The sequence below is a fragment of the Phycodurus eques genome, chromosome 7 (genome assembly GCF_024500275.1).
Source record: "Phycodurus eques isolate BA_2022a chromosome 7, UOR_Pequ_1.1, whole genome shotgun sequence".
NCBI classification, from domain to species: domain Eukaryota; kingdom Metazoa; phylum Chordata; class Actinopteri; order Syngnathiformes; family Syngnathidae; genus Phycodurus; species Phycodurus eques.
In genome coordinates, this window is record NC_084531.1 from 19277600 (window position 1) to 19292040 (window position 14441).

A 14441-nucleotide genomic window follows, 5' to 3' on the forward strand; every position below is an offset into this window, starting at 1 on the left:
GTATATAATATATACATCCATCCATCCATTTTCTGAACCACTTACCCTCACTAGGGTCGCGGGCATGCTGGAGCCCATCCCAGCTATCTTCGGGCGAGAGGCGGGGTACACCCTGAACTGGTCGCCAGCCAATCACAGGGCACATATAAACACACAACTATTCGCACACACATTCACACCTACAGGTAATTTAAAGTCTTCAATCAACCATGTCTCAATTTTAGGCTTGACTCGGGACTTCGCACTCTCGACTTGGTACTTGACTCGGGACTTGAGGGCAAAGACTTGAGACTTGGTCCCACCTCTGGCAATGACTTGGTCCCACCTCTGGTGGTTACCAGTGAGAACGTGTTTGTTACTGCACTCAAGGGAAAATAAAGACAGTCGTGCTAACACCATGCACCGAAGCCTCACTCATTTCTCATGACACCCATTCTCGGAAAAAAACTTTTAAGCGAATAATATCACAGCTTTTCATCCTTGTAACATTATCCCTTCATTTATCTACCGGTATTTAAAAAAAATTGTCAACGGAAACCAAAAACAACTTTTTTTTTCTCCTTTCTCTTGACAATGCATTGACTGCTTATATTTGAGACTTTTTGTTTTTAGAAGTGAATGTGATCTTTATCAATTTTCCGGGAAACCAAAGTCTCCTGTATGGAATGCTAGGGAAAAAACAAACAAACAAACAAACAAACTAAAGAATCCTAAAAGAAGGGGACAAGGGTCTATCTGGGAGGAGGAGGATAAAGCTGCCATGCTGCTTGTATTCTGATTCTAATTAGAGCTGCACCCTCTGTTTCTCCCACGACTGCTCCCATTGCCAGAGGACATGCACCTTGTACATACTTTCTGGGAGAAGGAGGAGTCTCTCAGCTTCATCCCCAATGACGGTGTTGCGAGTAGTCGAGCAAGAGAGAGAGAGCGTGATAGAGAGAGACGGGACGAGTGAGCGCTGATGAGCCGGAGTATGGACGGCCAGCGAGACGCTGTGCGAGTGAGCCAGAGAAGACAGTGAAAGTACAAGAAGCTCCCATCAGGAGAAGAGCATGTGAGCCTGAGCTCACCTCCGGCAATTCTCAAGTCTGACACGCTGGAAAAAGACAGAAGGAGGAGGAGGATTGGCGAAGAACTGAAGACACTATAGCGGCTTTCCTCTGGTAAACGGGCACACTAAAAAGGAGGGCTGTAAGCATCCGTCCAGCAGCACAGAGGAGCACTGTGTCTTCTTGTGCCTGCCAACTTCACACAACCCCACTGTTTTGTTTTCATAGGTTTTGCCACTCTTACACTCTCAATAATGATCCCTCGGGTTCTTCTGCTCCTGTGGATCTTTGGACACGGTAGGATTTTACACATTTGAAGTTATTTGTTTGTCTCATTTTAATTGAGTGTGACGGCTGGGTGACTTACTGGAATGCGTAGGTTTGACTTCTCCCTTTCATGCCATGTCTGATTGTGCGTGCTAGCATGTGGGATTGTATATACTTAGATGTGCACTCTTAAGTCTAAGACAGGAGGGATCTTTAAGTCTCCTGTTTTGTCTTTTCCCCGATTCTGCGCTTTTCTCCGTCACTCCGTCATTGCAGTCAAAGCCGACAAGTTAAATACTCTCTCTGTGAGGTTGGTATTCCTGTCACATAGACACACACACACACACACACACACACACACACACACACACACACACACACACGCAAAGCCTTCTAACCCCAGTCCAGTCAAGCGTTTACTCTTGAGCCACATTGCTTTGAATTGACAGCCCTTTCCCATTGAGTCCAGCAAACGGGCATTCTGGCAGAAAGAAAAGAGAGAGAAAGCGTTTTAGAATTCACATTACTCAGGCTCTTTTTTTTTTTTCTTTCTTATTGCTTTTGGACAGCTCAGTTTGTGGTCAGAATAAAGATGGACTTGATGGCTTTCCAGTTTGCCACTGGGTGGTTGTTGCAAAAAAAAGAGGAAAAAAAAAAAAGAGGAACGCCTTCTGCCTGGTCCAGTTTACTGTCTCCGGGACTATTCACACTGCTGCCACCTGTTTCACTCAACGTTACCAAAGGTCTCTTACTCAGTGAACAGAGAAAGCCAAACTATTTTTATAAGGCAAATAGCCCAGCCTTATTGTTGACAACAAATGTGGCCAAGAGGGCTTTTTGACGCGTTGATTTATAGCTCAGAGGAAATAACACCACTTATACATCACGTCACTTTGCTGTGGTTACACTTTCATGCTGACTTCATGTTTTGCATGAGGGAAAATGCTTTATAGACTGTAATTGTAAAACACTGACAGTCTAATTCCCTTCTTCCAGAGCGGTTGTCCACTTTGTGCCTCTTACTTTCCAATTTCATGATATAAGATCGGGTACTGGGATGCCAGTCATGTTTTAGATGCCATTTACGTTGCCTTTGTTGTTTTAGTTATTTTCTGAAATTGCATCACCTCTACAGTGCCATCTGTACTTACTGTGACATCAAAATACATAATCAGCCTTATCAGTTTTAAGCATCTGCTGGAATTGATGCTAATATATTAATAATGCTAATATAGTGGAAGAAAAAACACCTACTATACGTTGTGATGTTTCTGTAATGGAATAAGGTAAACATAAATTTAGTTTTTTTTTTACGAGAGTTATGTGTAAGTGAACCATGTTTTTTTTGCTTAAATGTACCGGTAACAATAAAATAACCACAAATATTGATGGACACATCTTACGGTAAGAGGCTATGCTTGTTGAAAAGCAATAGAACTTGTTTCTGTCAGTTGTTTTGCAGTGTTGACAGTGGATGGAGGATAATTTAATCAGACAGCAGCAATATATAAATTGCATGTTGGTTTCTTCATGTGTTATGATATATTGCAATATCAATATTTTGTCCTATCCCTACTGCGAACAGTACAATGCATCATTTAGATTTAATCCCATTTCCTATGTACAGCGTGAATGCTTTTCTAGTAATGTTACCCACTAGAACACTTTATTTTGCACTTTATGACATGCAATCATCATATTCTCATCCACATACAATCAGTGGCTCAGTTTTATTCACCCAAAACAACTATAAACAGCATATTTCAACTCAAATAAAGTGGCACCATTGGTTATTACTATAATATATAATATAGCGTATTCGTCCGCCATGTAAACAGGGGATAACGACGTACCTTCCCCATGCAGGCCTCTGGGGAGGGTAAGGGAAACAAAAGTGCTTCCCAGTAAACCTGACTGTTGTCGTGCAAATTATGCTCTGTTTATGTGGCAAGTCAGTGTCAGCAGAAAGCCTCTCAGAAAACAATCTTGTTTTTATGAACATGGGGCAGAGGGGACTTTTGGCAGCAGAGAGATGTCCTACACAACAAGTGCGAGAGTTGAAGAGAGCATGAAAATGGGAAAATGAAAAAAGAGACTATTTACAGAGGCACACAGCATTTTTTTTTTCTGCACTCCCATTAAGTGCAAATCTAGAGACGCTCTCCATCCCGTTTATGTTGTTACTGCATCAAGGGCACCTTTTCTTTTTCGCGGTCATCTTTCCTGCTAGTGATGAATGACTCAGCAAGTCCGTGGGATTCAGGAAACGGTGTCCAGGAACACATTCAACCGAGGCCAAGCTTTCCCAGAACATTGTCTATCTCCCCACACCCTCATTGCTCTCTTCTTCCGTCTGAGCCATACATTACACCAAACGTGTGACACTCGTCTTGGTGTTTTGATTTGGCTCCTCAACTGGCAGCGACACCTTTCTCGCTCCCTCTCCAGCTATCCCTTTTGGCTCACTCCATCGCTCTTAGTTTTGTGTTCTTGAGAGATTGACAACTTCAGCTTCTGTCAGGCAGTGGGTGAAAAATGTGAAGACCAGGAGAGGGAGGCGGAGGGTAAGAATAGCCTTACAGTGGATTTGCCAGACAGAAAAACATAAACTGTATATACTTACCTTCTCTTTGTTTCTTAATATTAGGGTGATTTTGATTAAAATTTTTAATCACAATAGTTTTTTTAATCGCTGCTGTTACTGTACTGTATTGTACTGTACTGTATCGTACTTTACTGACATGTTTTTTAATTCTATGCGACGTCATTCCGATTTAGGGTGAAGAGAAGTTTGCTGTCCTGTACAATGCAAAGGATTTTGCCGAAGTTGGGTGACGAATTCCAGTGCCCGAACCAGTTAAGATTAAACGGAGTTAACGTTAAACCGTCCTACGCCCATGAATGGAGCAGAGTCAGCCCACGCCATTTCCGGTCCTACTCTCGTCCCTCTGAACATGGGCTCATTGACAATGGCGTGACTCAAAGAGTGGAATAACTATTTATTAGAGAATGGACGGATGGATGGGAGGATGATTAAAAAGCAATTACGAAGCTGAAACATGTTTTATGAATTTTTTTGTACGAGCTGGTAGCCCTTGCTTTTTAGCTGGTTTAAGAATGGGATTTGGCCAATGCACCCATTGTGACAGTAGGGATGAGCAGTTAGAATTTATGGCATTAGTGGTGACCATTCATGAGTTGCCAAGCGTGAGTTTGATACCTCCGTGATTAACGTGTTTCTTTTTTTTTTTTTTTTTCCCCCCAAGTGTAAATGCCTTCCGTAATTCAGATGTCATGTAATAATTTTGTTAAACTCAACTCAACTTTATGCATATCTCTCATGGCTTTTCTTCATAACCGAAGATCTTACCGAAGGGGGCAGTTAGCGTGGATTGCAGGCATGCTGGTGGCTGACCAAGCCAGTGCGAGACAGGCACATAATAACACAGTCATAAATAACAAAATAATATTTTCTAATTAAATTATATATATACATATATATCTATATATCTATATATATATATATATATATATATATATATATATATATATATATACATATATATATATACACACACACACACATACCTGTACAAATATGATGGATTTGCATGGCTTGGTGTTGTGCGGCTGGATGTCGCTTCATTGTGAATTTCAGTGACAGAGACTCTCCAGGCTTTATGTTTTAGCCACAGGTACACATGAAATTATACAGCTAGTTAAGTTGTATTGTAAAACACAAAGTATACTGTATTCTGTATTGGTGTCGGCCTGCTGGATCTTGCTTCATACCTGGAAAAATATGTTTTTGTGTGATAAAAGTATGTTATTTTTGATTGGCTGTTACACCAGCTACGTCTGATTTTAAATCACAGCAAAACTAGTGGCCGACGTTCGTCAACTCATGAAAATTAGTGGCAAAACTCGCCTACTGTGCGACAGTTCAGCGGCTTTTGGTCGCGTCAGTCATTGCCAGCCTTAGTGTTTACATTTAAATACTTGTACAGGTAATGCTTTGAGTAACATTTTTGAATAATTAAATGTCATATAACTGATAACAGTTTTAATAATAAAAGTTATTTATCACATATAAATTATGTTAGAAAAAATTTGATGGTTTTGTGGCCATGGCCTCAACCTCACTCCCTAACTGTTTTATTGTGTTCTTTCTCTGAATAAGTCAGTGTAAGAAGATTAATGTGCACAGTCTGGGATGTTGTCCACCCCCCCATGCTTCCTTGTTAAGAAATGAAATCTTCCTGAAGCGCTATGTATAAGGCTTGAGTCAATGTCTGCCCACTGGGACCAGTGCTGCTGCTGCACAGGAATCAAATCCCAATCTTCTTAAAAAAAAAAAGCCCTTACCCTTTGCTCACTCTCCTTCATTAACTCACACTCTCCCCATATATCTCGCGTCACTCTTTATTTCGGCACCCAGTCACACTAAGCTGTCTCTCAGTCCTGGAAAGCACATATTAGTACCCTAAACCTCCCCACAACCCCCTTCATTCACTGCTGTATATTAATGACTGTCTGACAACTTAAAATCCGCTTTTGGTGGACATCTTGGTGATGTTATATTGAATTTTCGTGAGGTTATACTTGTTCAGAATAGTTTGTGGTAAATCATAGATGCCATTCCAGCAGTCATACTGCATGTCCTTGCATGGAAAATGGAAACGGGTTAAACTGCCCGCAATGATTTATTATATGCTACTTTCATAAATGAGCATTATATGACAATTTTTTCCCCAGCATATGTTAAGTAAGCATGTACAAACCCCCCGCCATGACTCATTTGACAAAACAAGCACAGGCGAAAACATGGCAGACATGCTCTAGACAAGTTGCACTTAAAACTGAATATGCTCAGTATAATCACCCACTCTAGCAAAGACCTCTGCCAAGGATTAATTGTCAACAAATGTGCAAACATTTTTGTACAGATCCTCATAGCAACATATTTAGTGGCAAAAAGATGTGCATTACTTTTTGTATAAAAATTCTATTGGCTGTTTTTTGACAATGAGTATGCTGGAAAAGAATAAGTGGCCTTGTCTTCACACCCATATGTATTAGAATCTCACTACCAGTATGTGAGTGCTTTTGTGATCATACACCCAGCGAGTGACAGATGATGTCATCTATTCAGGATGGCATATAGTTTGTTTTCTTGTTTAGGCTGCATGTCCCATCAAGGCCAGCCAGTTTAAGTCACCTCAGCCGCTGTAACACCCCTGCTCATTTTTTGTGTGGCATGATAGATTAAACCCACTGTAATCCCACTGATCCTAGAGCCCTGTTGGATATTTATGGTAATAAGTAAACATATGAGCGAATAATCTAAAAGGCTGCCTGTGAACAGCTGGAAGTTGTAATTCCTAATATTTGGCAGACACTTTACCATTAAAAGAAGATGCAATTTCCAGGAAAAAGAGTATTCCCTATGACAGAGAAGTTTGTGTACTTCATGTGCAAGAAAAAAAAAAAAAAGATTCACAACTAGATCCATCCATCCATTTTCTGAGCCGCTTCTCCTCACTAGGGTCGCGGGCGTGCTGGAGCCTATCCCAGCTATCATCGGGCAGGAGGCGGGGTACACCCTGAACTGGTTGCCAGCCAATCGCAGGGCACATACAAACAAACAACCATTCGCACTCACAGTCACACCTACGGGCAATTTAGAGTTGTCAATTAACCTACCATGTATCAGTAAATCAGTAAGAGCAAAGATTGATGACCATGTGTTGAAATTTTTTTATTCAAATAAAATGTTAAGTACAGTATATCCAAGGACTGCAGTTTAGACCAAAGCCTCATTTAGATTCTGCCAGAATTCGGGTCAGAGAAACCAGGATGTGATTAGATTGGAGTTTTGGAGGAGAAAAAAAAAGTGATGGTCTTGCACTTGTGTAGTCAGTCAACCAGTCAACAAAACAAGCTGTTTATTCTGGGCTTCATTTATTTATTTATTATCTATTGTGAGGACCCACTTCCCAGTCCCAACAGATCTCTTTAGTAGCAACCAATCAACCTCCGGCCCCTCATCTCCTTTCTTCATGAGACACTGCGGCTGGATCTCATTCCTTTGGGATGAATTTATCCAGATTGGAGCACTCAGCAAAAGGGCATTATCCCGGATTACATGTCTGTTGGGTGGCAGTGTTAAGTAATTCAACCAGATGCTGTTGTGATCACTGGGTCACCTGTAAAAGCATGGCAAGCATCTGCATAGCATTCATCTGTTTATTTGTAACATACATGAGACTTGCTTGGAAGACATGGAGCAAGGTTAGATTTTAAATTGTTATTTTAAAGACAACAATAAATGTAGAAGAAAGTACACGGAATACTGTGTTGACCTCATTCAGGATTTTATTTGAGACGGATTAAAATAAGGATTAATGACTTTGAAATTGCAGTTTAATGCACAGGAAACAACAAACTGTTTATTCCTTCGGAAGCAGTCATAGGCGTTTGATGGGTCTTTCATGGACCCAAACGGGTACTCTAATTTTGTGATATTTATGTTGGACACATGCTATATGGACACAGATTGAGAAAATGAAAAATTTAGTTTGTTTGCTTCGGTTTAGGTTTTGCCTGTAAAAACAGTTGCTCTATTAGGTATGATGAAAAAAAATTAACAACATGACGTATGTAAAAGCTTTGTTTAAATCCCATCTTCCATTTTAGAGCTAATAATATGCCTTTAGCCAATAACATTCCCAATCACAACATATTCAACTGAAATATCATATTTATATTTGTAATGCAAAATAAAGAAGAAAAACCATGTTTAAACCAAAAAGCAAACTTCACCAATCAAAGCCCTCATCGGGTTGCTAAGCATAGGTTGCAGCCAATTAATGCATTCCTCTCCCCCTCACTTGCTTTCGGACAACTGATCAATTGATCAACAATTATTTCCACAAGATGCTAAATGACCAATAATTGATGACTCAATGATTACGCCCATCTCTAGGGTGAGCTGAAAACAGAATGTATCACAATGATCATTTTAAGTCGATAATTTTCACGCACTAGTAATGACAATGCTTCTGTGCCGTCTCGTGTTCTTTGTAATCTAGTGCTTACTGATGATACCATGAGACGATTCAAATGCTTGCACCACATTGATACCAAACACCCAAGATGAACATTATTGAGACATTTAGTACTGTAAATATATGTTTGTTTTATCATGTGGTGTTAAGGACAACAACACTGTTATCTATTCTAACTGTGTCACACAGTTGAAATTGAAATTAGGTCATTCGAATTTCTCGATCTTATCTATCTCACAAAGCTTTCCGCTTACCTCTCCGCCCCCCGAGCCAGCGCTGTCAGCATAACAAACACATTTGATCTTACAAGTGGGTCTTCTCCAAGGTGGCAACCAATCAGAGGAAAGGGGGTTAGGTTTAAGGTTAGATATAGACAAAGCAGATACAAAACTGGGTCACACAAAAGTAGCTGTCAGAGGGGCCTTTTGTGGACACTCGTATGACAAAAGCAAGGTGTTCTTGTTAAATGAAATTTACACTTTAATACTGAGTGCATGTAAGACAGTCACTCTATGGAGGTCTAAATAGAGAAAATACAGGACCTTTAAGAGATTTGTTTGCTCAACATATCAGTTTAGTGTTTATTTTTTTTATTTAATATATTTAACCAAAAGGCTTAATTTTATGTAATTAGTTGTTGGTCAGGCGACTGGTTAGAGCATCAGCCTCACAGTTCTGAGGACCTGGGTTCAATCCCCGGTCCCACCTGTGTAGAGTTTGCATGTTCTCCCCGTGCCTGTGTGGGTTTTCTTTCTTCCCACATCCTAAAAACATGCATTAATTGGAGACTCTAATTTGCCTGTAGGAGTGAATGTGAGTGCGAATGGTTGTTTGTTTGTATGTGCCCTGCGATTGGCTGGCAACCAGTTCAGGGTGTACCCCGCCTCCTGCCCGATGACAGCTGGGATAGGCTCCAGCACGCCCGCGACCCTAGTGAGGAGAAGCGGCTCAGAAAATGGATGGATGGATAGTTGTTGGTCAAATGATTGCTTACTTGTGACAATTTTTTTATTGGCTCTTTGCAATTCCATATTCGAACACTAGAGGCTCCACAAACATAGACTACAGTATCCATCCATCCATCCATTTTCTGAGCGGCTTCTCATCACTAGGGTCGCGGGCGCGCTGGAGCCTATCCCAGCTGTCATCGGGCAGGAGGCGGGGTACACCCTGAACTGGTTGCCAGCCAATCGCAGGGCACACATAAACAAACAACCATTCACGCCTACGGGCAATTTAGAGTCGCCAATTAATGCATGTTTTTGGGATGTGGGAGGAAACCGGAGTGCCCGGAGAAAGCCCACGCAGGCACGGGGAGAACATGCAAACTCCACACAGGCGAGGCCGGGGATTGAACCCGGGTCCTCAGAACTGTGAGGCTGACGCTCTAACCAGTCGCCCACCGTGCCGCCTAGACTACAGTACTGAACTTTAAATCCAATTGCAATTGCTTTCACTTGGATTGCAAAGGATAGGACATTTTACAAAAAAAGACATTGGCAGTTCACCTATCCAGGTGTGTGGCTGTACAGTCCTCTTTTGATTAACATTGTAGCAAAGTTTTGTTTGCATACAGTATATTTTGAGACTTTTGAGAATAAACAACAAGTCAATGTATTGGCATAACAATAAAGGCGCGTGTTGGAGGACAGCCAAGAAGATACACGTGGTGCTTGAGTGCAGGAGGCACTTGAGAAATTGGGTTTCTGAACTGATAATGACTTCCCTGAGTTTGAGGGAGGGCTTCAGGACAGCTCAATATTCCACCTCGGTGAACTCCGCCACTCCTCTTTTTCTTTGTCTCTGCACCTCTCCGTCCTAAAACATTACCATTTAACAAACATACAATAATAGACAAACGGAAAAGGTATTCACGCTGCAATGTAAGTGTATGTGTGCGAATGTATATGTATGTGTGTGTGTGTGTGTATATATATATATATATATATAAAGGTGTATGTGTGTGTGTGCGTGTGTTATGTCATCTGGGCATTTACAACTTTACCAGGACCGTTACAGCTGCAAGCTGTGAATGGCAATATAAATGCAAAACAGTCCTTTAAATTGTACAAGTAGAAAAGGAAGGAAGGACCTTGTCACCTGTGCATGAACATGGATGTGTCGGATATTCCAACTGCAGTGCATGATTTCAGCATGATGATTGCTGTAGAGAGACTTGCCATTGGTAGGCAAACCTTTTAGGCTGTTAAATGGGAACTGGACTCCAACATGATAAACACCCCCATAGGTAACAGCTAAAACAAAGAAACTCAGTGTAAATAGTGGTAACGACTTTGGCAGCACCGCCCCACGTGTGTAACTCAAGTTAGTGCTGGGCGATACGGCCTAAATTTGATATCACAATTTTTTTCCCTAAATGTCAATGTTCGATGTGACTCGATATTTATTTTAATAAATTTGATAAAGGCCAGACCAGACCAAACTGATTTACATGATGAAGAAGGTTTATTTAACAATTATGAACATCACAAAGAAACACATTAAATTTCTCTGCAGGTATTTCAAAATATAACGATCTCAAAATTAGTGATGCATCGAAATGAAAATTCTTGACCGAAACCAAAAGAACGAAAATTAGAAATCCAAGCCCAAAAAATGAAAGCCGAAACACCGGAAAGATTATTATGCCAATTATCAGTAAAATTGCATTTATGGATATGACTGCAGAGCTGCCAACCTAAAGAAATTCATTTCCAGAACAGTTTGTTTGAATTTCTGTATTTTGTAAATTATGTTTAGAACATTACCGTGGAACAGTTGTTTCAGTTTATTATGTAATAAGATAAAACCATTCTGCGTACAGTTTAATTGCACAGCAAAATCATTACTCGATACAGTAATTGTAACGGTTAATAAATTATGGCTTCAATATTTGTTAATTTAGTTTATTTCTTATGCCTGGATCATACTACAGGATTTTAGCCCCATTATTAGCCCGATTTGCTATCGTGGCCAATTTCCAGATCATGCTCGTTTCCGACACAACTTCTTGTAGTTTGACATAATCCACGACCGACGGCCCTACGATAACCCTGTGACCCCAAAATGAAAAGTCTAGCATGTTTGATTTTTTTGGGGGGGAAATCTTCAGTGGAGCGTGACATATGAACAACAGCTCTCCAACAGCGCGCCTTGACCTTGACCAATAGGACTGCTTCTTGCAACAGCGTCTCGCATTAGCCTCCCTTGCTCGCCATTGTCAACATTCATTAAATTGCACAAACCAATGTTTACCAATGTTGTAGAGCATGATTTGACAGAACGCTGGCATGTTTACATACAAACGTTAGTGCTAACACTAGCTAGCTCTAGCTGCTACGTGTAACCTGCTTGCAACCCTATTAAAAGTATGTGAACATACAGTACCTCAAGCTCTCCTTGAAGGTAAAGCCCGAAGAAATATCCTCTCCCTAGCACCCGGTGACACAGCACGTTTTTGTTTGTTTGTTTGTTTTCGTTCTATTTTTCCCTAACTTTGCTGGGGCATTTGACAACAACTTGTTGTCGCCATGGTAGCCGTTTCCGGTGAAAGATGATATGTTTTGTGGTCACGCCTCCCCGACAGTGTTTGCTTTGAGGAGATGATGCCCAGTGATCGTAAAAGACTGGATACGGTGCAGGAATACATGACGTGTCGCGTTGCCGCTGTCTGACCGAGATGTCATGATACACTTGTATCAATGTTGACTGGACCCAGAAGCAGACGGAGGCGGAGGAAGTAGTGGAGAATGGTTTATTATTAATCAAGTTCAGGGTAGCCAGCACGCTGGGCGACTAGTTAGCACATCCGCCTCACAGTTCTGGGGACCGGGGATCAAATCCCGGCCCCGCCTGTGTGGAGTTTGCATGTTCTCCCCGTGCCTGGGTGGGTTTTCTCCGGGCACTCCGGTTTCCTCCCACATCCCAAAAACATGCGTGGTAGGTTGACTGGAGACTCTAAATTGCCCGTAGGTGTGATTGTGAGTGCAAATGGTTTTGTTTTGTGTGCGCTGCGATTGGCTGCCGACCGGTTCAGGATGTACCCTGCCTCCTGCCCGAAGATAGCTGGGATAGGCTCCAGCACACCCGCGACCCTAGTGAGGATAAGCGGTAAAGGTAATGGATGGATGGATGGAGTCCAGGGTAAGTATCTCCAAGGCGTGATGGTGGACCGTCGGGACAAGGAACGTGCAGAAGCGGGGTCGTGAGCAGGTGTGCGAGCTTGGCGGTGTGGCTGGAGCCGGCAGCGAGCTGAAGAAGAACACAAGGAGGTAAGTGCAATTGCAGGAAGTCGAGTAACTTGCAACTAGAGTGCGTGAGTCGGCCTGTGTACCACAATTGAGTGATAATACACAGGCGGTGGAATCCTGGATCTGGCAGGGTTATATGCAGGCAATGATGAGTGCTGATTAAAGACAAGTGTGCGGCCAGGGTGATGCTGATCGCTGGGGAGAGAGGGGGAGAGAAAGAGGCAAGGTGCAAAGCGCCATCCAAGCTCCAAAGAAGTAACTGTAGGGCACAGATCATGACACGAAATATGGCAAGATTTTATGGCAAAAGTCAAATTTGTCTTATAGTCTGATCCAGGCATTAGGGTTTGTTGTATGTGTTCATCACTTCACCCTTAGTTCGCAGCAATGCACTTAAACATGCCAAATCTGCCAGAAATCAAGAAGACGCCAAGAAAAAATGTGATGTCACGTGAAACAAATACAATGCGGTGATCTGTAAATAAAGTGAATTAAAAAAATAAATATACAACTAATTGTTGAGAACGCCACACGGTGCAAACCCAACTGTCTGGAACAATTAGCTCGGACCGCGGTCTTGTAACTGTTATCCCTCATTTAGCTCGTGAGAGCAGGCCCAAACTTGGTCTCAGCACAAGCTAAAACGTTTGGCATCTGAAAGGGGGATGTGCAGCCTTGAGAATAAAACATGTCACCCTCCCCCAACATTCCCATACCCTGCGCTGATGTCCATGTTGTGTTTTTTTTCCAGTTAGCAAAAGAGGCTCTGAACCACCTGCTTGTCCCACTAAGACAATTAAGCAATTGGGAAGAAAGGCCCATTCATTACTGGGTACTGCACTGTTTGGAAGGAGCCAGCTACTGCAAACAACTGAATGCCACCCTTCCCCCACCAACAAAAGTGCATCACTGCAGTTGGCAGAAATTAGCCAACTTTATCCACAGTTGTTCTTGAGCAATCTGTGACACAAGGGTACACAGCCTTCTATACTCATGAGCCCTATTCAATGTGAATAAACCTAACACAGTACAAAGCACAAATGAAAACTAATCAATCCGATCTCTAAAAAGGTTGGTTAATATTATGAATATATATTTGGGAAAAATTAGCAGTCGATCACAATAATGTACAATAAACATTAAGCTAACTGGAAATTGCCAATCAAAGTAAAATTGATTAATTACAAAAAAGGCCCTAACTGATTTTCCCCTTTTTCCCAAAGGGATTTTGCTCAGAGGGTACAAACCCCTGTTCTAAAGATAATCACTAGATATATTTCTTAACTCTACCGCTGGGTTTTTTTTCTGTAGGTTCCTCAACATATACATACTCAGTTTTAATCTCTTTGTTAGTAGCATGGCTGCTGACGATGAATCTGACAGTGTAGTAAAAAAAAAAAAAAAAGACTACAAGTGTTACCGGCCACTTCAATATTCAGTTCACGTAATTGGAATTTGGAATGCTTTTGTCACACTCTCAGATTTGTATTTTATTTTATCAAGTACAATTTGTATTAAAGGCTCATACAAATCATAATGCACATTGATATGTTTAAAAGTTTTACTGTCCTTTCAAATACCAGTACATAGGCAGAGGGTTTCATTTTGCATGCAGTCGAAGTGTCATCGTCGCTTGTCGCCCAGGAGAACTCAAAGCAAACCACAAAGAAACACAGAAGTCCTTCAAGTTTTCTGCTCTCCTTGAGCCACCCTCTAATGCTGAATGGCAGTGGACTGGTTGAAATATAATGGGAAGAGCAAGCCCTCGTGTCTTTCTTTGTTGCTAACCTTTTAAACCTGACTTAAAT

At 41.5% G+C, this 14441-nt stretch overlaps 1 protein-coding gene across 9 annotated transcripts in view; it reads left to right on the forward strand.

Annotated features, from left to right (window-relative positions):
- The first annotated feature begins 929 nt into the window (after nt 1-929).
- Nucleotides 930-14441, forward strand: part of kirrel3b (kirre like nephrin family adhesion molecule 3b) — a 204286-nt gene continuing 190774 nt past the window's right edge. For 8 of the 9 annotated variants that reach the window (XM_061681921.1, XM_061681923.1, XM_061681927.1 and 5 more), the window contains exons 1-2: nt 930-1163; nt 1278-1346. In XM_061681921.1, coding sequence (XP_061537905.1) covers nt 1304-1346 — 43 coding nt within the window. In that variant the 5' untranslated portion in view covers nt 930-1163; nt 1278-1303. Of the gene's footprint in view, nt 1192-1277; nt 1347-14441 lie in introns of all 9 variants that reach the window. The other variant, XM_061681922.1, reaches the window with a different exon arrangement.